General features: G+C 38.7%; 1 protein-coding gene across 6 annotated transcripts in view; it reads right to left on the bottom strand.

Moving 5' to 3' along the window:
- Positions 1-214: 214 nt before the first annotated feature.
- The window catches only part of ABCA9 (ATP binding cassette subfamily A member 9), a 65215-nt gene continuing 44822 nt past the window's right edge, over positions 215-20607 (bottom strand). For all 6 annotated transcript variants that reach the window (XM_070561521.1, XM_070561523.1, XM_070561522.1 and 3 more), the window contains 14 exons: positions 15024-15143; positions 12433-12501; positions 11901-11992; positions 10568-10688; positions 9825-9942; positions 9015-9106; positions 6266-6426; positions 5809-5884; positions 5641-5735; positions 4816-4935; positions 4467-4607; positions 3322-3401; positions 588-643; positions 215-460 (listed from right to left, as the gene is read on the bottom strand). In XM_070561521.1, coding sequence (XP_070417622.1) covers positions 362-460; positions 588-643; positions 3322-3401; positions 4467-4607; positions 4816-4935; positions 5641-5735; positions 5809-5884; positions 6266-6426; positions 9015-9106; positions 9825-9942; positions 10568-10688; positions 11901-11992; positions 12433-12501; positions 15024-15143 — 1440 coding nt within the window. In that variant the 3' untranslated portion in view covers positions 215-361. The remainder of the gene's footprint in view (positions 461-587; positions 644-3321; positions 3402-4466; positions 4608-4815; positions 4936-5640; positions 5736-5808; positions 5885-6265; positions 6427-9014; positions 9107-9824; positions 9943-10567; positions 10689-11900; positions 11993-12432; positions 12502-15023; positions 15144-20607) is intronic.

Raw genomic sequence — 20607 nt, 5'->3', positions numbered from 1 at the left:
CAAATAAAGGTACCACTTTCCCTTTGCTTGGGGAGCCACAGCTTTGTGAAATTATTCCCTGTGGTCTCCTTTACTTGCTGCATGCTGCAAATAAAATTATACTTTGTGTGACAACTACTTCTGGTGAAGACTTAGATTTCAACTCACCAAGGAGCAGACCCACTTTGGCCTGTAACACCTCTATAAGTAACATTGTTAAGAAGACCCACTTTGGTCCTTTATAAGTAATATTATTGAGAAAAATGAGAACATAAGTTTCAAAAGCATTTTGCACCATATCTCACATAAGGTATATTAATGCTATAAACTATTATCTTAAAAAATTGTCACAAGCTTAAAGAGAGGCAGAGTATTTGGGGCTTCAAGGTGCTTCCTGTGGGAGGAGCTTCCAATTCACTGAGAGATCAACTTCCTCAACAAAGTCCTCCAGCTCCTGCTCCTTGGAGAGCTCCAAGAAAACCTGTAATGGGGGCAAGAAATAGAGGGGATGTCACCCTACTTCCTATAACTCCAAGTGAGTGCAAAGCATACACACACATTATATATTTATGTTCCAAGGGTGATATAAATCACTAAAACTGACCCACCTGCTCCAGAGTGGACTGTGAGAGGCTGTACTCCTCCAGGTTGAAGCTCTGTTTAACTGCGTAATGATAAACATGTCTTAGGAGTTCATAAATTTTTTATTCACAAGTTTATCAAGTCATGTACAAAAAGTAAATAGAAATCAATCTTAAATATAAAAGATACTGTAGTAAATTTTCTGGGACTAAATGTGAGAAGGCATTTTCACCAGATAGTCTTGTACTAGGGTGGAAATACTCTCCCATGCTCTTAGAGTTTGGGAAGAGGCACCACAAAACTAAAAAACAATATAAAAGGTTCCAGACCGCCTATGCAGAATATACTAAGAGATGGTTCCCTCTGTGCTGGACAACTACCATGTGTGCTTCTATATCCGCCCTCACTTTTCTCCATCCTGCTTTTTTCCCCAGAGGCTGACTTAAGAGGCTCCACCTGGTGGGTTCCACCAGTGGAAAACTCAGGAGGAGGGACAGAGGAGAGGGAAGATGAAGGCCTTTATTCTTTCACTTCTTCCCTGATATGAAGTGCATCCCTTGATTCAAGATCACTGCTTCTCTCAAGGTGGAAAATTCTAGATGACCCTGCTTCTAAGTTCCAATCACTGCTTCTTCTCTTAGTCCCTTTGGACCTAACAATGGTTAACACTTCTGCTGTTTCTAGCCTCAAGTAACTGCACTGTTACTTGCACCCTTGCAAATAGTCCTTTTATAAACCAAACTGCCTTGAATCATCTTATTTTGAGTTTACCATCTGTTGCCAATGTGGACTGTAACTGAGACCCCAAAGGTGCAGACACACAGGAAGAAGAAAATAATGAATGGAAAGGTGAGACTGGAAAGCAAAGATTTCTTTTAGACAGTTATCACATTGCTGTGGCATTTCCTTTCTCCTCTCTATGGACAGAGGATGAGGTGGGATTGGCCTGCAATCTGGAGACAGGGGCATGAGGCCTTGACTCATGTCTGGAAACACATAAAGAAAAAGTGCAGTGGATGGCTGATGGCCCTGCACTCTCAGAATCTGGAGAAGCAAAGAATCTGTTTCTCATGGACTTCGAAGGGGGAGGTACCATAAGAGGATCACCTGGCAGGGTAAAGGGATTCCAAGAAGGGGCCCAGGGGCTATACGGTGTTCACAAGAGACCAAGAGGAGGAGGCATCATTCCCCACCAAGGGTGGAATGCCATCACAGGCTACAGATGGGAGGGGAGAGGGAGTCTTCAAGGAACTCACGAAAGCACCCATGAAAGAAAGGGCCAGCAATTGTCCATCTCTACATAGGAGGGCCTGACACAACAGTACAGCTCTATGATCAAATCAAGCTTTGCTACCATATTATCTCCTCTCCCATCCCCTTACTCTCCACCCTAGAGGGGCCTAAAACATCAGCTTTTGAGTAGATGAGGGAATAAGATAAGAAGAGAGATAAAACCGACCGTTCTACTTCCTAGCTTCAAGTCTTCAAATCTGAAGTAAATCTGACCCATAGGGAGTATGTAAGCCTTGAGTTTTGTTGGGATTTGCATCACCCAAAAGTGGTCTGATGGTCTGCAAGAATGAGTCTATGTGGCAAGACAAAGGGATAGTCATGGGGCATGCACTTTGCTTCTAAGCTACTGGGCCTAGGTCATGCAATAAATGTATTCCAGCTAAGAATGTAACTGTGTCCAACTTAACGTTTGGAGAAAAAAAAATGATAGCTTACATTTCCATATTTTGTACTTTGTGTAATCTTCACATAACGGGGCAGAAAACTGTGATAAAAAGTTGTGTTTTTTTCCCCCTAAATGAGAACTTCAGTTTTAATGAATTAAGCACAGCAGAAGGAGTTTGAGGTAGGAGGGAATATTTTTGAAAGCAGAAACATGAGAAGGCTTTTAAGAAAAGCCTATATTGTATTCCAGGGAGGTAGCTTTTCTGAACATCTCTCTCTCTCTCTGCTCCTAATTAGTTATAAAAGCCTTTTGCTTGTTCAAATCCCTCCCACTGGAATGATGCAAAATTGGTCACTAAGCCAAAATAGTCATTGTGGGACATAGTCCCATGGACCATAGAGTGAAGGTGACTGACAGAATGAGAAAGTGAAAAGAAAACCTCTCTAGGGTGATCCTAACCTTCTCTCAATTAGATTTCACACACTGGTGTGACAGGCAAAACTGAGTCCACAATAGATCAAGGCAGTATGCAAAGATCAAAATTCAAGACTCTAGAAAACAGTTATGACTTAGCTCACCTCAACAAAGAGGAACCTCCTTATCAGCATCTAATGTATCAAATAGTACAGACAGACAAAACCAAATGTATATCTCTCTGTTTGTATGAATTTGTGGATACTCTAGACCCAAATGCCAGTGGTCTCTTCCTTCTGGAGCCTATTCAGTCAGGGAAGTGTTCCTCAACCTAGACACTAATAATGTTTTGGTCTGATCACTCTTTGTTCTGGCAGAGGGTTGACCTGTGCATTGTAGGATGTTTAGCATTGTCCCTGGCCTTGACCCAGTAAATATCAGTTGCACCCACCCTTCCAACCCCCTCCGCCCCACTGGTCATGACAACCAAAAATATCTGCAGGCATTGTCAAATCACCCCTGGCTGAGAAACACTGGAATAAATGTCTTAATAATCTATTTATAGTATAACATCACGATTATTTGTTCATGTACTTATTACACTGGTTTTGTGCAAGATTTGAATTGATCTGTTTCCTAGAGTCTTATCTCTACGCAGTCACTCTTACCTATCTCTAATTTGAAGAAAGCCTGTGATAAAGGTTGCACATCTTCAACAGGCAACTTATAGACCATCAGGGAGGAGTATCTGTGAGGAAAAGAGAGTGAGGCTGAACTCCAGGTTTCCAGAGCATAACCACTGATGGATGTAAGTCTAAAAAGGAGCAACAATCTCATCAATAATTCACTTAAGTGTATGCATCTGTATAGCATTGGCTATAGCCATGACGTGAATGCTCTTTGATCAACAAGAAGTCAATTTACTAAAGCAGAACCATTTAGAAAGCTTTTATGAAAAGGCTCCATTTTACCCTAGGGAGGATGGGGGACAAAGGGGAGGAAACTGACAGCACCTACACCTCAGGAAGGGAAGAAGCAGGATGACTTATCCTTCTTTCTTAATGAGAAGAGAAGAACATTTAAGTAAAAAGAACTGGGTTCACCTCCTGGCTCCACCACTAGTTATCTGACATTATCTAACCCACCTGAGCCTTAAGTGCTATTACTGGTAATAATAAAATGCTAAGAGACATGGGGCTGGCCCCGTGGCCGAGTGGTTAAGTTTGCGCGCTCCGTTGCAGGCGGCCCAGTGTTTCGTTGGTTCGAATCCTGGGCGCGGACATGGCACTGCTCATCAGACCACGCTGAGGCAGCGTCCCCCATGCCACAACTAAAAGGACCCACAACAAAGAATATACAACTATGTACCGGGGGGCTTTGGGGAGAAAAAGGGAAAAAAATAAAATCTTTAAAAAAAAAAAAATGTTAAGAGACACTATTCACTGAGCTTCGAGTGATGCCTGGTACTGGGCACAGACAGGCTTTAGGCAGTTGATCTCATACAATGGGGATGGTTTTACCCTCTAGAATGGACCACTGAGATGATCTAGGTACATGCACACATTAGTGCCTGGCACATCATGGACCCCTGGGAATGGAATTCCCTTACAAGAATCAGCTTCCAGATCAGCACTTTATTCTCTTGTTTCCCTCCTATGGGATTTCTCCGAATTGAGCCTTTCTCTAGTAATTAAAGTACTCATAATTACCAGAGTTAAAAAAAAAAATGAGAAGATAAAGCTTTTATTTCTCATTGCCATAATAGAAAAACAAAACAAAGACCAAGAGGAAAGTAAACACCACCTGTGTTTACCTTTCCTGACGAGCAGCCTGAGGGAAGAGCCTCAGGATTTCACTGTGGAGGGGCTCTACTTGCGCAGGGGTCTTCAACTTCATCTCCAGCAGGTAATCCTTGCCAAATTTGCTTTTCAGGTGTTGGATGGAACCGATACATCTGGAGGTGGGAGGAGGATGAAGTCAAGCAAGAAAAAGGACAGAGAAATCTACTGCTGTGATTTTTGGCCTCTGGAGGCCAGGAACAGGGCATGTAGAACGGGAGCAGCCAGCTACTCCAGCTTCTCAGAGTGATAATCATGTGCAGGGCAATGTCCTTTGTGCAGGGCACACCTGGGGGCCAAGGGTGGGCTTGGACAGGCACCCACCTCAGCCTTCCGGACACCATGATGGCCACGCGGTCACACACAGCCTCAGCCTCTGCCATGTAATGAGTGGTCAGGAGGGCACCCCTTTCCGTGTTTCTAAAGGTGGCCCGGATCGCCTGCCTAAAGTTAGGCCAAGGGAAATGTTAACTCGGAGGAATGCTCAAGGTAAAATGAAAACAATTTTTAAAGACGTTTCTGTAGGCACATATAAAACAATTAGGGAATTCAGATTAGACAAAGAAAGATTACTGGAGAGACAACAGGCATGGAAATAACCAAACCATTGGTTAGGATGCCTAATTCAGAGCACGGCGTGGGCTGAATGTAGAGAATGATACTGGGTACAAGGTTGTTTAGAAAAATGCTGAATTTCAAGAATATTTATGAGAAAGCAGTGGGAAAAAAGAAGAAAATTAGGAGAACTTATTTAAAAGCATGATATAATGTACAAAATGTAAAAAGTAAAGTAACTAAAGAATATGTTGAAGACTTGCAATTTTTTCTCTTCCATAAGAATTGTGTATTGGGTGCTTGCAGAAATTTAAAACTTAATAATAGTTTGATTTGGTTGAATATAAAAATGGGTCGTGCACACCCAGAACATCTAAGATGAAAATGAAATTCTTAGAGCACATGTTAGGTTGTTAGAATTATCTTTTTCTCTTTAATAAAAACTGGCTGTGATATCACATCAGATTTTTTCCCTTAATGTCACTGTTCCTGATAATGTGGATGTCTCTCACTTTATAAGTAAACTACAGTTTTGAAGCTCAGCTGTTACAGGATTAATAAATCCATTTAGGGGTGCTGATGACATCTCCTCACCACATTTGCTGCTGCCCCTCAGGGTCCATCCCTGTGGACGGCTCGTCCAGAAGCACCACCGATGGGTTTCCCAGGATGCTCAGCATGAAGCACAGCTGGAATGAGAGGAACAGCACATGTGGCACCCATTTGCAGGGTGCGCAGAGTAACGCTGAGCCCCACCCCTACCTTCCTCTTCATTCCCTCAGATAAGGCCTTCACCCGGAGCTTCAGCTGGTCCTGCAGCTTGAGCGCATCCACCAACCTGAAGGAAACAGAGTGAGTCAATCCTGCACAGTGGGGAATGAAGGTGGGAGAACAAGCAAATCAGAACAAACACTACAGTGGAGAAATTTTTAAAAGAATATTCAGAGTGACGATGAAAGTGAAACTACCTAGGATACTGTATGAATCTTTCATGGTAGTCAAACTCATATTTTCAATGACTTCTTTCTGTAGTAAGAATAATCAATAAACTTTTTCTCTCCGGGCTTAAAGTGAGAGAACATAACACTAAAGTAGGTTCTAGATGACTAAGTCTTCTCCCGCAAGCATGGAGGCATCAGTTGGAATCTCCTTTCCTTAACTGTATGAACATCATCACTATCACAGCCCTCTAGTAGAGACAGGTGTGGCTCCCATGTACCGTGTGATGGCAACTGCGGCGTCCTCTTTCCTCAGGCCTTTCACGGCGGCGAACACCTCCAGATGCTCCTTCACCGTCAGGTTGGGCCACAGCACGTTCTCCTGAGGACAGTACCCCAGGAACCCGATGGTGTCCCCTCCACTGCTCCCTTTCAAAGTCACCTATACAAAAAGTTCATTCTCACATTCACATCAAAATTGTGTGTGTGTGTGTAAATCTGAGTGTATATTTCAGTGATGTCCTTCTCTTACGCACACGGCTGCCAAGAGTACCAAAGTAAACAAGTAATCTCTTAGTTCTGGGGAAAAGATGATAAAAACTCAATAAATCAGAAGACAGATATTCCACATTGTTATATCCCTCCATTATAGTTTAGACTTTATTACCAAGTCCATCACCCTGGTTGAATTCAAGCTTGCTTATTTGGTTGTCCATCGTTTGACTTCATTCATTGATTCAAACATTCTAAGGGTTTGGATACTTGTTGAGGATTTCGATTCCCTAGTGTAAAAATAGTTGTAATTATAGGATCTGTTTCACAAGTTCATTGTGAGGATTAAATAAGGCACTGGTTCTCAATTATGGCAATCCTCCTCCCAAAAGACAATTGGTAATGTCTGGAGACATTTTTGGTTGTCAAAATTGGGATGCTACTGGGACCTAGTGAGTAGAGGCCAGGGATGCTGCTATATCTCCAAAAATGCACATGATAGCCCCTCACAATAAAAATGATCCAGTCCAAAATGTCACCAGTGTTGAGCTTGTGAAATCATGAACTAAGGTAGTAAACAAAAAGCTCTGAGCACTAGTCGGGCACATAGGAGCCAATGATAGCATTTATTATTATTATGAGCCAGATACTGTGCTATATAATAATAGTAACAGATAATGTGTACCAATGCTTACTGTGTATGTACCAGAATATAAACATTTTATGTTTCAAATTACTTTATCCTTAGAAAAACCCTATATGACTTAGGTATTAGTTTCATCATCCCTGTTTTACATATGAGAAAACTGAGGTGTATAGATTTAGAAACTTGTGGGAGGTCTCACAAAGTCAAGCTGGGAGTTAAAACTGGCATCTACCTTCAGAATCCAAGCTTTTGACCTTGAGGCTATATTGTTTCTCTCAAATATAAGGGAGAGAACTAGTTAACCTGACCTCATAGAACTTTCAATCTAGAGAGAGAAACAGAAAATAAACAAGTAAATACATGAGTAAAAGAATTACAGCCCCTGCTTAATGCTTTTAAGGAGACAGATGTGCTAAAGAATAAAAAGGGAGATCTGATTTAGTTACTAGTGTAGTCAGGGAAAGGCCTTCAGGGAAGATAAATTTAAGGTGATGAGAAGGAGGTAACCAAGCACATGAAGAGTCAAGAAAGGGCACTCCACAGGAAAAACAAACCCAAAGACCCTGCAGTTGGAAGACAGCTGAAGGCCAGTGTGAGCAACGGGGGTGTGAAAAGTGGTTGACAGCCCAGATCTTGCAGGGCCTTTTGTGGCCTTGGTAAAGATTTGGGATCAATTCTAGTGAGGGGTTGTAAGCAGGCTAGTGACAAGATCTCATTTGCAATTTTTAAGGACTGCCCTGGCTGCTGTGTGAGGCAAGAGTAGAAATGGAAAGACGATCTAGGAAATATTGGTAGCTGTCAACACCACTGTGGAACCTCTCTTGATGAATGTTCCTGCTGACCTTAACCTTCTCTCAAACGTCAATAGCATCTCCCTTTCAAAGTTGTGTTTCTTTGGACCTCTGTCCATCATTTTACCCAACTTGGCCTAGACATATTGCCAAGTAGTATTCATATACAATTCTAGTTTTTGCTTTGGAGTTTAGGTAATTTTTAATTTTTTCTCTAACCTAAGATCTCTATTTTCTTAATAAATTCTGGATCTTTTCCCCCTATCTCAGCATCACTGTTGTGCATCAAGAACTTCAGTGTATCTATAATGATACTCTCTGCTGCTCAATTTATCTATGATTACTGGTCATACCATTGTATCAATTGGGACAAGATATGTGTCAATAATTATACGAGAGTTTCTGTTGTGCATGCTCTTTGTAAAAATCTATGATACTTCACTTGATAATGGACTTTTATTGTTTCACAATCACATATGATGTTTAATTACAGCATACAAGTAGAGAATAGTTATTAAACACAGTCAAGTGCAAATACGAAATGGTGTTCCCAAAAGATCAGTACCATATAGCCCAGACGTGTAGTAGGCTATACCATCTTGGTTTGTCTAAGTACGCTCTGTGATGTTCCCACAATGACAAAACCACCTAACAACACATTTCTCAGAATGTATCCCTGTCATTAAGTGACATGTGACTGTATGAAGATTCATGTCTCTGCAACCACACAAGCAGGACTTGTCATTATTCTGACAGTGGTTTCTGATGTGATGCTGGATAACGCAACTCAGTTCAACAAGTTCTCAGGACACGTAAATCAACAAAACAAAGATCTCTGATCACAGGGAATATATACTTCCTTTTAAGGACTCTATTTTCATTCAGTAAAAGGCATACTATAGATAATATGTAGCCCTTTTCAGTATCTAACTGTTTTTGGATTTAAGGAGAGAAATTTTTAATCCTCTTCATTTGATGCATAAATCACAGAAATTAATAGGACAGAATTGCCTAAGTATTTTTAACGTTGTCATCAATATTCGTTGTAAAGTGTCTGTTCTAGGCAGCATTAATGACCATATTTCAGTGCGTTTTACTGACCTGCCCTGCAGTTGGCTTTGTGTCTCCAGTTATCATCTTAATAGTTGTACTTTTACCAGCTCCATTGTGTCCCAACAGCCCTATAACTTCACCTGAAAGAAATAGGTGTGCTCAGAATTATAACTTCAAATAATAACAATAAAAATTCAAAGAAAACACTATTTGAAGACTCACCATGTGTCAAGTTCTAGGTCAAACTCACTATATACATTATTTCACTTATTCTTCACCCACACACACACACACAAACCTGAGCGTTATCACTAATGCCATTTTATAGGTAAGGAAACTGAGGCATAAAGAAGATAAATAACTAGCCCAAGGTCATGTAGCCAATAAGAGGTTGAGCTGGAATTTGAAACAAGTCTTGATTCCAAAGCCTGTTGCACTTAACCAACACTTCCACAAAATGTGCTACTTGTTAGAATGAAGCATGCGCTACTATGCCCCAGTGAGCGCTCTTCTGAGTAGTAGTCCATGTTGTGAAATTAATTATAGTCTTTAGAAAGCTATACCATCCTTCTTAAGAGAAAGACTGGCTCCTTTTTTTGGCGGTAGTGGTGGTGGTTCTTTTTTGTTTGTTTGTTTCAAGAGAACAGATGTAACTATCTTCCTAAGCAAAGTTAAAAGCATTGTTATAAGTATAGCTGAGGCTTTTAAACAGGAGGGAGCAGCCTTAGCTTGCTGATGAGTTGGCTGCCTTTCATGTCTAGCAGTAGAAGGCGCCGGATTTGGATAGTATCATTCCCTTCCAAAGACCTCATCTTCAGACGTCAAGATCGTTTTGCTCACGGAACTCCTGTTTCTAACCTTTTTTAACACAGAAAGAGACGTTTCTTGTGGCCACTTTTTTCTTCCCCTTGGCAAAGCAATTTTTCATTTTGCCTGCATATTCTTTCTGTAGACAGCTGGCAATGATGACTGGTTTCTGTAAAGATAAGTAAATAACAACAGGGCTTTATGCTCACCTTGAAATAAGTGAGCGCTCCATACTTCCTATGACCCAATCTCTCCCTATACCAAATCATGAATCAAACCAGTCCTTCCCCTAGAAACTGCCATTTTTGAATGAACTCTCTCAATCTATAGTCCCACAGGGAAAGGGCATTTGCACTGTATCATGTGATTTGTGCTCACTCTTCCTCAGAAGATAGGAATAGAGACATCCACTAAACGAATAGAACTCTTAAGACACACACTCACTCACACAAACACATACACGCCTCTGACGAAATCTCTGCTTTGAATTGCTTGCACTAAGCTTTATTCAGTTTCTAAAACTCACAAAGTCTTACTGAGGTTTTGTAATGTGTAGCTTTACTTACGAAAACTGTGACTCTGAAAAATACATTAACAAGTTAGTGTGTATGTGTGTGTATTTCCTTTGTTTTCTCATCTTTGTGGGTATTGCATATTTACTGAAGTCAAGTAATGAGCTGCATGTGTAAGGATGAAAGAACCTCAAAGCGTTTTTCAAAAATTAAGATTAGAAAGTTGCCCACTTTATCTGAGATAGGAAATTATTTGATGAAGGGCATTTTCAGTCATTCTACCTCATCAAAGTCTGGGACTGTCATGGCATTTGCTGTTCTCATTCTTTCCATCTGAACATCTTCATCCTCTCCTTCGGGTTCTTCTGGGTTTGGAAAAACATCACTGCTTCTTGGAGAAATTCTAAAACCAAAACAATGTGAAAATAACAGGTTTCCAGTTAAAAAACTTGTAGCAAAAATAATGGATTTTCTATAACTGCTATTAATTCTGTGAATAGATTGAGTAACTGTAAGCACAAGATAATCCCCATTTTTCTGCTCTACACCGTCTGCCTTTTGAACAGCTTAGTTTCCATCAGTGAGTCAAATGATGCCACTTATACATCATCCTAGCTTTCTGCCTAAGTTTAATTCTCCTTGTCAGTCATGACTTTTTTTTAAACAATAAAACAGTGCACACTCTGGCAAAGGATTTTGGGGTACAGTTGTATGAGAAGGGAATCTAGAAACTGTAATTTTGACACCGATATTTTAGGATTCTGAAGGCTTTGTGAGAGCAATGAACCCAAACATTTGGAAGCAGAGCTATCTCCCAGAAAACCCCGGATATATAGTCATCAGTACCTAAGCACTGTCATTTCGTGGGAATCTGTGTCAAAATCATTCTTTCTTACTGATAGCAATCTAATTCCTTCCTTTATCATCCCCACCACTGATTACTGCTGATTGCTGTCTCTCTCCCTCATGCCATCCAAATTACTGTTGTCAGCTGATTTCCTAAAGCGTGGCTGTCACCTTCTCACTCTCCTGTTCACTTCTCACCACCTACATTAGACTTGAGTTTGATTCGTATTTTGTGAGCCAGGTCAGGTTTTTAAACACACCTGCCTTTGTTTCCCATTCTGTAATTTTCAAAACCTTCTCTTCGCTTCCCTATTCCAAGACCCTCTAATGTTTAACTTCAATTTAATTTTCCATTATCCTCCAACACAAGCCTTCAAGTTTGTTCCCAGCTCCCTTTTCAAATCTTCAAGAAGGTGGTATTTATTTCAACTTTCTTTCTTTTCCTCAGCCTTCTCTTCCTTCCTGGTTTGGCTACACTTATCTAATTGCTTATCTATACTTACCTATTATTTTAAAGATTCCACCTCTTGTATATAACTTTCTTCTGGTATGTCAGTGATATTATAGTCTGCCCTTAATTTTTCAGTGTCTGATGTGTGCTACTGTGACTTCTCTTACTCATTAAAGTACCATGAATTATAATTTCATATACTACACAGTCCCTTAAAAACAATCCTGCATAGTACTTTTTAGTTAATTGAGGCTTATTAAAATGTTTAAACAACGAATGTTAAAATAAGACATGAAATTGTATTTGAATTTTCTCAACCTGAACACAGGATCCTTTCTCATTGATTTCTTCCTAAAGTTCATTTCCAGACATCGTAGAACAAAAAGGAAAATGAAAAAATGAAGGTAAGGCTAGGGGGAAAAACAAAAGACAATCAAAATGAGTATCACCATAAAAATAGCGATTTCAGTGTTGGAACTGACTTAAGGAATTTGATCATATATAAAGGTAGACTGGATAACACTTTCACAGGATTAAAAGACAACCTATTTAACATCCCATAAAACTCTCAGGGTTAGCTTCACTGCTCTTCAGAGAAACTGTGACAGGAGTCGTAGTAGTAAGTTGATGCTAGTGCTTTTCACGACATTTGGAGTTTGGGCTTCACACTTGGCGTCAGATGGTCATTATAAAGATGTTGGTCCAGATTTTAAAGCCTCTTTGAGTGTGCTTTGCTTCAGATGCCTAAAGTGCCAAATTTTTAAGTACTGAAATTAAATTTTGAATTTAATGCAAAGCATACAAATGTGTCCCCTCATGCAAGAACATTTAAATGGAAATGTTTTCTTACTATTAGCAATGCCAGAAATACAATTTGCTGTTCTGAAGCTCCTAAATAATACGCAGAGTCAGGAGAAATCTGTAAAATGAGGAAAAAATTACATTTAAATGAACCATCATCTGTTTGTGAATCTCATCTCACATAAGACAAATTAATGCCTGTTAAATGACCTTGCCAGCATTCGATGTGATTCTCTCTGGTGCATCAGGTAAAAGTCAATTTCTGACTGTGCAGTGTGTCTTCCTTGCTTCCAAGGTCACTTGATGACTGTTAACCAGTGCTTGGCTATAGGCTCAGATGCTCTTATATGTAACACTGTGAGATAGCAGGATTTGCCTGCTAGGAGAATCCTGGGTGGTGCTGGCAGGACCCATTGAAGCCATGGGCAAGATTTGTCTTAAGACAAACCCTCTCCCCTAACTTTACCTGCCTTTCTCTCTGCGTCTGTGCTCCTTCCCTCTCTTCTTCCCCAGGAGCCCTAGCACCATTACATTGCCGTCCCTTACTGCACCCACTCTGGAGAATAATCAGGACAATCCCTCATGCTAGAAACAAAGCTCTTCACCTGGAGTTTCACATGCATACACATAAGTGCGTGGTTTTCATTAGATTTACAATATGTTTTGAAACATCCTTCAACTCTTCAGTGAATAAAGAGTAAAGGGCTAATTTTGCTTCCTGAACTATATTTTCCAAGACTTTTTTTCTGAGCAGCTTTAAGCTGATGCAGTAAATCTCTGTCACAGTCATCCACCATCTAGAGGTGGTTTTGTTTCTCACATTGGATGATTTGCCAGGACCTGACATCATTTCAAATGATCTTGTTCTCCTAAATGCTTCCGTGACCCACTTCAGTAACTGTACCACATCCGAGATCAACTTCAGGTCCCTAATCTTTGTTCTGTCTGCCATCACATCTTATTTTTTCAGCTTCGTTACTCTAGTATCCGTATTCCATAATTTGGAGTTGATGAACCTCCCACCCACCAACCTCACAACATTGTCCCTGTCTGTAGACCTCCTTTCCTTCATGTCTTCATTCCCTAGCTTAGAATCCGTGGTCCGTTGTTGTAATCCCTCTTTATAGAGAACGACTGCTCCCTTAGCCTTTTCTTTGTCAGACTCATCTTGCAAAACGTTCACCCTGACTGAACCCACCTCTCCGTCTCCCCTGAACTGCATTTGAGAAGCAGATTATGGTAACAAAACACTCAACTTTGCTGACTTCACTCGAAAAGCAGGGCAGGGGTCCTTTAGCACTGCCTCTCAGTAGAACTGACCACTCTGAAATAATTGTTCACATCTTTTCCTCTATCCTCAAAATCCCAATATCTCCTCCACCTCACTGTCAGTTGATAATGTCACCTCTTTCCCTAAGACAATAGAATCAGTCAGAAGAGAATCATTGCATCTTCTACCATTGAAGCTACTAAACCATCTGCCTCTGTATTCATATACTCTGGCTACGATCTTGATAAATAGACAGAATGTTCCTGCCTTTAAGGAAGGCAACCTCTCTGCTTGTGCCCTGTATGTCATTTTTTCTCAGCTATTCAAGGACTTGGCTTCTTAGGTCCTCCATATCTGTCTTTTCGTCAGAAATTTCTCTCATATCATATTAGTATCTCCTTTCCTAAACAAAAGTATATTCTCCTCCTTCATTTACTCATCCATCTCTCTGGTATCCTTTTTAGCAAAATTTCTAGAAATATGTGTATACACCCACTGCACTACATCCTCACTTCACATTCTCTACCAAGTGACTCTTACTATGCCTTTGTGTTCACCCTTCCATTGAAACGTATGTTACTAATATCACCATGTAGCTGAATCCAGTGGTCTCTTCTGAATTGTCATCTTTCTGGACCTCTCACTCGATGGCTGAATCACTATCTCCATTTTGAAACATTCTTTATTGCCATCTGACACACATCCTTGTATAGTGATACTTTAAGTGTGTAAGGAGAGTTTCTGAGAAGAGATCCTTACACACAACAGTCCCCTATTTTTTCTACTACCTCACAGGCTCCTTCTCAAGCTGATTTTCTGACTCTTCATCTTCTCAATCTTTAAATTTTGGAGCTCAAGGTCAAATCCTTGGCCCTCTATTCATTCGATCTACACTTACTCTATAGGTTATATTATCTTGTTCCATGGCTTTAAATATCATTTAGATGCTGATGAATCTCAAGTATTTAACATCATTCCAAACTCCACAAACTCCACACACTGAATTTCAGATTCACATGTCCAACTGGCTACTTGGCATTTCCCATTGCCTTAAGCCTAAAATGTCCAAAATTGACCGAAAAAGAGCATCTCATGAGCCTCCCAGTAGCATCATTTTTTTCCAGAAGTGAGGTTTACCATGAGAACTGTAAAATTCTACTGCTGTGGGGTTGCCTTTGACCTTCATAAACCAAAGCAGGGCTTCCTTTTGACTGAGAACATGGCTCATGCCAGTGGTAAGAGAATGGGCTTTCCAAAGACAGACTTCAAACTTTGTGCAGTTCAGAACTCTACCTACATTTTCATAATATTCAAGGCTTTCTCCAATGACTGCATATTTCATGACCCTAGGAAGGAATAAAATTACTCACCTCAGAAAAAATGAACAGAGAGCCAATCATTGTGAAGGGTGGTATTAATATGGTGCAGAGAAATAGCCCTAGAAATCCATATTCATTTAGATCAGTAGCAACTATCGAAAAGACGGTGATCTAAAATAAAAGCACAGCCCAGTTTAACTAAAATGTAACAATCTGAATTTCAGGTTGTTTTCCAAGAGGGTGGGGAATTCATCTTGTAAGTGTTCTTACTTTCAACTTCTATCTCCTCCCACAACAAGGCAGTACTGCCACCATGTTTTGCCCTTTGCAACACAGGATTGGTACACAATTCTGTATTGGATTGACTACAAAATTTTCAAGACACAACAGGGCTTTTCAAATTCAGTGTGCATACAAAGTAACTAGAGTTCTTGATGAAATTCATATTCTGAAAAAGGGGCTATTTATTACATGTTACTCTGCATTTTTCTTTTTTTTCATTTCACAATAGGCCATGGATATCCTTTTAGGTTTAGGCATACCAGCTGTTCATTTTCATAGCTGTATAGTATTTCTAATTTTTTTAATATAATTTTTTTATTGCAAACATCAAAATATACCTTTTTAAAAATGTTTTTATTCTATGCTTATTGTGGTAACGGTAGTTTATAACATTATATAAATTTCAGGTGTACATCATTACAATTTTTGATTTCTATGTAGATTACAATATGTTCACCTCCCAAAGACTAATTACAATCCATCACCACACTCACGTGCTTAATCATCCCTTTCACTCTCCTCCCTCCCCCATTCTCCTCTGGTAATGACCAATCTAATCCTTGTTTCTATGTGGTTGTTTGTCATTGTTTTTATCTTCTACTTATGAGTGAGATCATACGGTATTTTACTTTCTCCCTCTGACTTATTTCACTTAGCATAATGCCCTCAAGGTCCATCCATGTTGTCACAAATGGATGGAATTCATCATTTCTTATGGCTGAGTAGTATTCCATTGTGTATATATACCATGTCTTCTTTATCCATTTGTCTCTTGATGGGCACCTAGGTTGCTTCCATGTCTTAGCTATTGTAAATAATGCTCCAATGAACATAGGGGTACATATATCATTATGCATTTGTATTTTCATGTTCTTTGGATAAATACCCTGCAGTGGAATAGGTGGATCATATAGTAGATCTATTTTTAATTTTTTGAAGAATCTCCATACTGTTTTCCAAAGTGGCTGCACCTGTTTGCATTCCCACCAGCAGTATATGAGGGTTCCCTTCTCTACACATCATCTCCAACACTTATTGTTTCCTGTTTTGTTAATTATAGCCATTCTGATGGGAGTGAGGTGACATCTTGCTGTACTTTTGATTTGCATTTCCTGGATAATTAGTGATATTGAACATCTTTTCATGTGCCTGTTTGCCGTCTGTGTGTCTTCTTTGGAGAAATGTCTGTTCAGATCTTATGCTCATTTTTTAATTGGGTTGTTAGTTTTTTTTGTGTTGAGATATATGAGTTCTTTATATATTTTGTATATTAACCCCTTATCAGAAATATGGTTTGCAAATATCTTCTCCCAGTTGTTAGGTTGTCTTTTCGTTTTGTTGATGGTTAACTTTGCTGTGCAGAAGCTTTTAAGTTTGATGTGGTCCCATTTGTCTATTTTTTTCTTTTGTTTCCCTTGCCTGGTAAGAGATGGTACTTGAAAATATGCTGATAAGACCAATGTTGAAGAGCATACTGCCTTGTTGTCTTCTAGAAGTTTAATGGTTCCAGGTCTTACATTCAAGTCTTTAATCCATTTTGAGTTAATTTTTTGTGTCTGGTGTAAGAAAGTGTTCTACTTTCATTCTTTTGCATGTGGCTGTCCAGTTTTTCCAACACCATTAATTGAAGAGACTTTCCTTCCTCCATTGTATGTTCTTGGCTCCCTTGTTGAAAATTAGCTGTCCAAAGATGTGTGAGTTTATTTCCGGGCTCTCAATTCTGTTTCATTGATCTGTGTGTCTGTTTTTGTGCCAGTACCATATTGTTTTGGTTACTGTGGTTTGCAGTCTATTTTATTATCAGGGAGTGTGATATCTCTAGCTTTGTTCTTTTTTCTCAGGATTCCTTGGGCTATTTGGGGTCTTTTGCAGTTCCACATAAATTTTAGGATTCTTTGCTCTGTTTCTGTGAAAAATGTTGTTGGAACTTTGACAGGGATTGCATTGAATCTATAGATTATTTTAGGAAGTATGGATATTTTAACTATGTTAATTTTGCAATCCAAGAGCACAGAATATCTTTCCATTTCTTTGTGTCTCTTCAATTTCTTTCAACAATATTTTATAGTTTTCAGTATACAGATCTTTCACCTCTTTGGTTAAGTTTATTCTTGGATATTTTATTCTTTTTGTTGCTATTGTAAATAGAACTGTATTCTTAATTTCTCTTTCTGCTACTTCGTTGTTAGTGTATAGAAACACAACTAATTTTTCTTTTTGTATTTTGTATTTTGTATTGGATTTTGTATTGGATTGCAGGATTTTGTATCCTGCAACTTGACCATATTCATTTATTATTTCTGAACGTTTTTCCCTGGATTCTTTAGGGTTTTCTATACATAAAATCATGTCATCTGCAAATAGTGACAGTTTCACTTCTTCCTTTCCAGTGTGGATCCCTTTTATTTCTTTTTCTGGCCTGATTGCTGCAGCTAAGTCCTCCAATAATATGTTAAATAAGAGTGGTGAAAGTGAGCATCCTTGACTGGTTCCTGTTCTTAGAAGGAGACCTTTCAGTTTTTCTCCATTGAGAATGATATTAGCTGTGGGTTTGTCACATATGACCTTTATTATGTTGAGGTACTTCCTTTCTATACCCATTTTATTCAGATTTGTATCATAAATGGATGTTGTATCTTGTCAAATGCTTTTTCTGCATCTATTGAAATGATCCTGTGATTTTTATTTTTCATTTTGTTAATGCAGTGTATCACATTGATTGATTTATGGATGATGAGCCATCCCTGCCTCCCTGTAATAAATCCTACTTGATCTTGGCGTATGATCTTTTTAATGTATTGTTGTATGCAATTTGCTAGTATTTTGTTGAGGGTTTTTGAATCCATGTTCATCAGTGATATTGGCCTGTAATTTTCTTTTTTTTCTGTTGTCCTTGTCTGGTTTTGGTATCAGGGTAATGCTGGCTTCATAGAATGAGTTAGAAAGCTTGTCCTTCTCTTCAAAGTTTTGAAGAATTTGAGAAGGATAGGTAGTAAGTCTTCTTTGAATGTTTGGTAGAATTCACCAGGGAAGCCATCTGATCCTGGACTTTTATTTTTGGAGAGGTTTTTGGTTACTGTTTTGATCTCCTTACTGGTAATTGGTCTATTCAAATTCCCTATTTCTTCTTGATTCAGTTTTGGAAAGTTTTATGATTCTAAGAATTTATCAATTTCTTCTAGATTATCCATTTTGTTGGCGTATAACTTTTTGTAGTATTCTCTTATAATCTTTTGTATTTCTGCGTGTCTGTTGCAATTTCTCCACTTTCATTTCTGATTTTATTTATTTGAGCCTTCTTTCTTTTTTCCTTGTGATTCTAGCTAAAGGTTTGTCAATGTTCTTCATCTTTTCAAAGAACCAGTTCTTGGTTTCATTGATTTTTTCTATTGGTTTTTAGTCTCTATTTAATTTATTTCTGCTCTGATTTTTATTATTTCTTCCTCATACTGATTTTTGGGCTTTGTTTGTTCTTCTTTTTCCAGTTCCTTTAGGTACACTTTTAGATTGTTTATTTGATATTTTTCTTGTTTGTTGAGGTAGGCCTGTATTGCTATAATGTTCCCTCTTAGAACTGCTTTTGCTGTATCCCATAGATTTTGGCATGTTGTATTTTCATTTGTCTCCAGGTGTTTTTTGATTTCACCTTTGATTTCTTCATTGACCCAATCACTGCTCAGTAGCATTTTGTTTAATCTTCGCATGTTTGTGGCTTTTCTGATTTTCTTGGTGTAGTTGATTTCTAGTTTCAAATCTTTGTGGTCAGAAAAGATGCTTGGTATTATTTCAATCTTCTTAAATTTATTGAGACTTGTTTTGTGGCCCAATATGTGATCAATCCTGGAGAATGTTCCATGTGACTTCGAAAAGAACGTGTATTCTGTGGTTTTTGGATGGAGTGTTCTGTATATATCTACTAAGACCATCTAGTCTAATGTGTCATTTAAGGCCACTTTCTCCTTACTGATCTTCTGTTTGGATGATCTATCCATTGGTGTAAGTGGAGTGTTAAAGTCCCCTACTATTATTGTGTTACTGTCTATTTCCCCTTTTATGTCTGTTAATAATTGCTTTATATATTTAGGTGCTCCTATGTTGGGTGCATAGATATTTACAAGTGTTACATCCTCTTGTTGGATTATTCCCTTTATCATTATGTAGTCCCTTCTTTGTCTCTTGTTGCAGTTTTTGTTTTAAAGTCTATTTTGTCTGATCTAAGTACTGCTACCCCCAGTTTCTTTTCTTTGCCTTTTGCATGGAGTATCTTTTTCCACCTCTTTACTTTTAGTTTGTGAGTGTCTTTAGGTCTGAAGTGTGTCTCTTGTATGCAGCATATATATGGATCTTGTTTTTTTATCCAATTGGCCACCCTATGCCTTTTGATTGGAGAATTTAGTCCATTGACATTTAAAGTAGCTATTGCTAAATATGTAGTTATTGCCTTTTTGTTACTTTTTTCTGGGTGTTTTAGTAGTTTTTCTGTTCTTTTCTTCTTCTCTTGCTCTCTTCCCTTGTGGTTTGATGGCTCTCTTTAGTATTATGTTTAGGTTCCTTTTTCTTAATTATTTGTGTATTTATTATAGGTTTCTGGTTTGTGATTACCATGGGGTTCATATATGATAATCTACACATATAGCAATCTATATTGAGTTGATAGTCTCTTTAGTTTGACCTCTTTCTAAAAGCTCCACTCTTTTACTCCTCTCCTCCCACATTTTATGTTTTTGATATCATATCTAACCTTTTATTTTGTGTGTGTGTATCCATTACCCCCTTATCACTGAAATATGTAATTTTAGTACTTTTGTCTTTTGATCTTCCTAAGTGGTTGATCTGCTATTTTACTGTATTTTTACCTTTACCAGTGATATTATTGCCCTTTTGGGGGATAATTTTCTTATTCCTAGCTGTGGCCTTCTCTTTCCCACTTAAATAATCCCTTTAGCATTTCTTGTAAAGCTGGTTTCTTGTTGATAAACTCCTTTAATTTTTGCTTGTTTAGGAAAATCTTTATCTGTCCTTACATTCAGAATGATAACCTTCCTGGGTAGAGTATTCTTGGCTGTAGGTTTTTTCATTTGAAGACTTTGAATATATTGTGCCACTCCCTTCTGTCCCCTATGGTTTCTGCTGAGAAGTCAGCTACTTGACTTATTGGGTTTCCTTTGTATGTCACTTGTTGCCTTTCTCTTGTGGCTTTTAGGATTCTCTCTTTAATTTTGGACGTTTTAATTATAATGTGTCTTGGTGTGGGCCTCTTTGGGTTTGTCTTGTTTGGTGCTCTCTGCTTCTTGTACCTGGATGTCTGTTTCCTCTCTTAGATTAGGAAAGTTTTCAGCTATTATTTCTTCAA

Source organism: Equus przewalskii, chromosome 10 (genome assembly GCF_037783145.1).
Source record: "Equus przewalskii isolate Varuska chromosome 10, EquPr2, whole genome shotgun sequence".
NCBI classification, from domain to species: Eukaryota; Metazoa; Chordata; class Mammalia; order Perissodactyla; family Equidae; genus Equus; species Equus przewalskii.
This window is presented reverse-complemented; position numbering and strand designations above follow the sequence as displayed.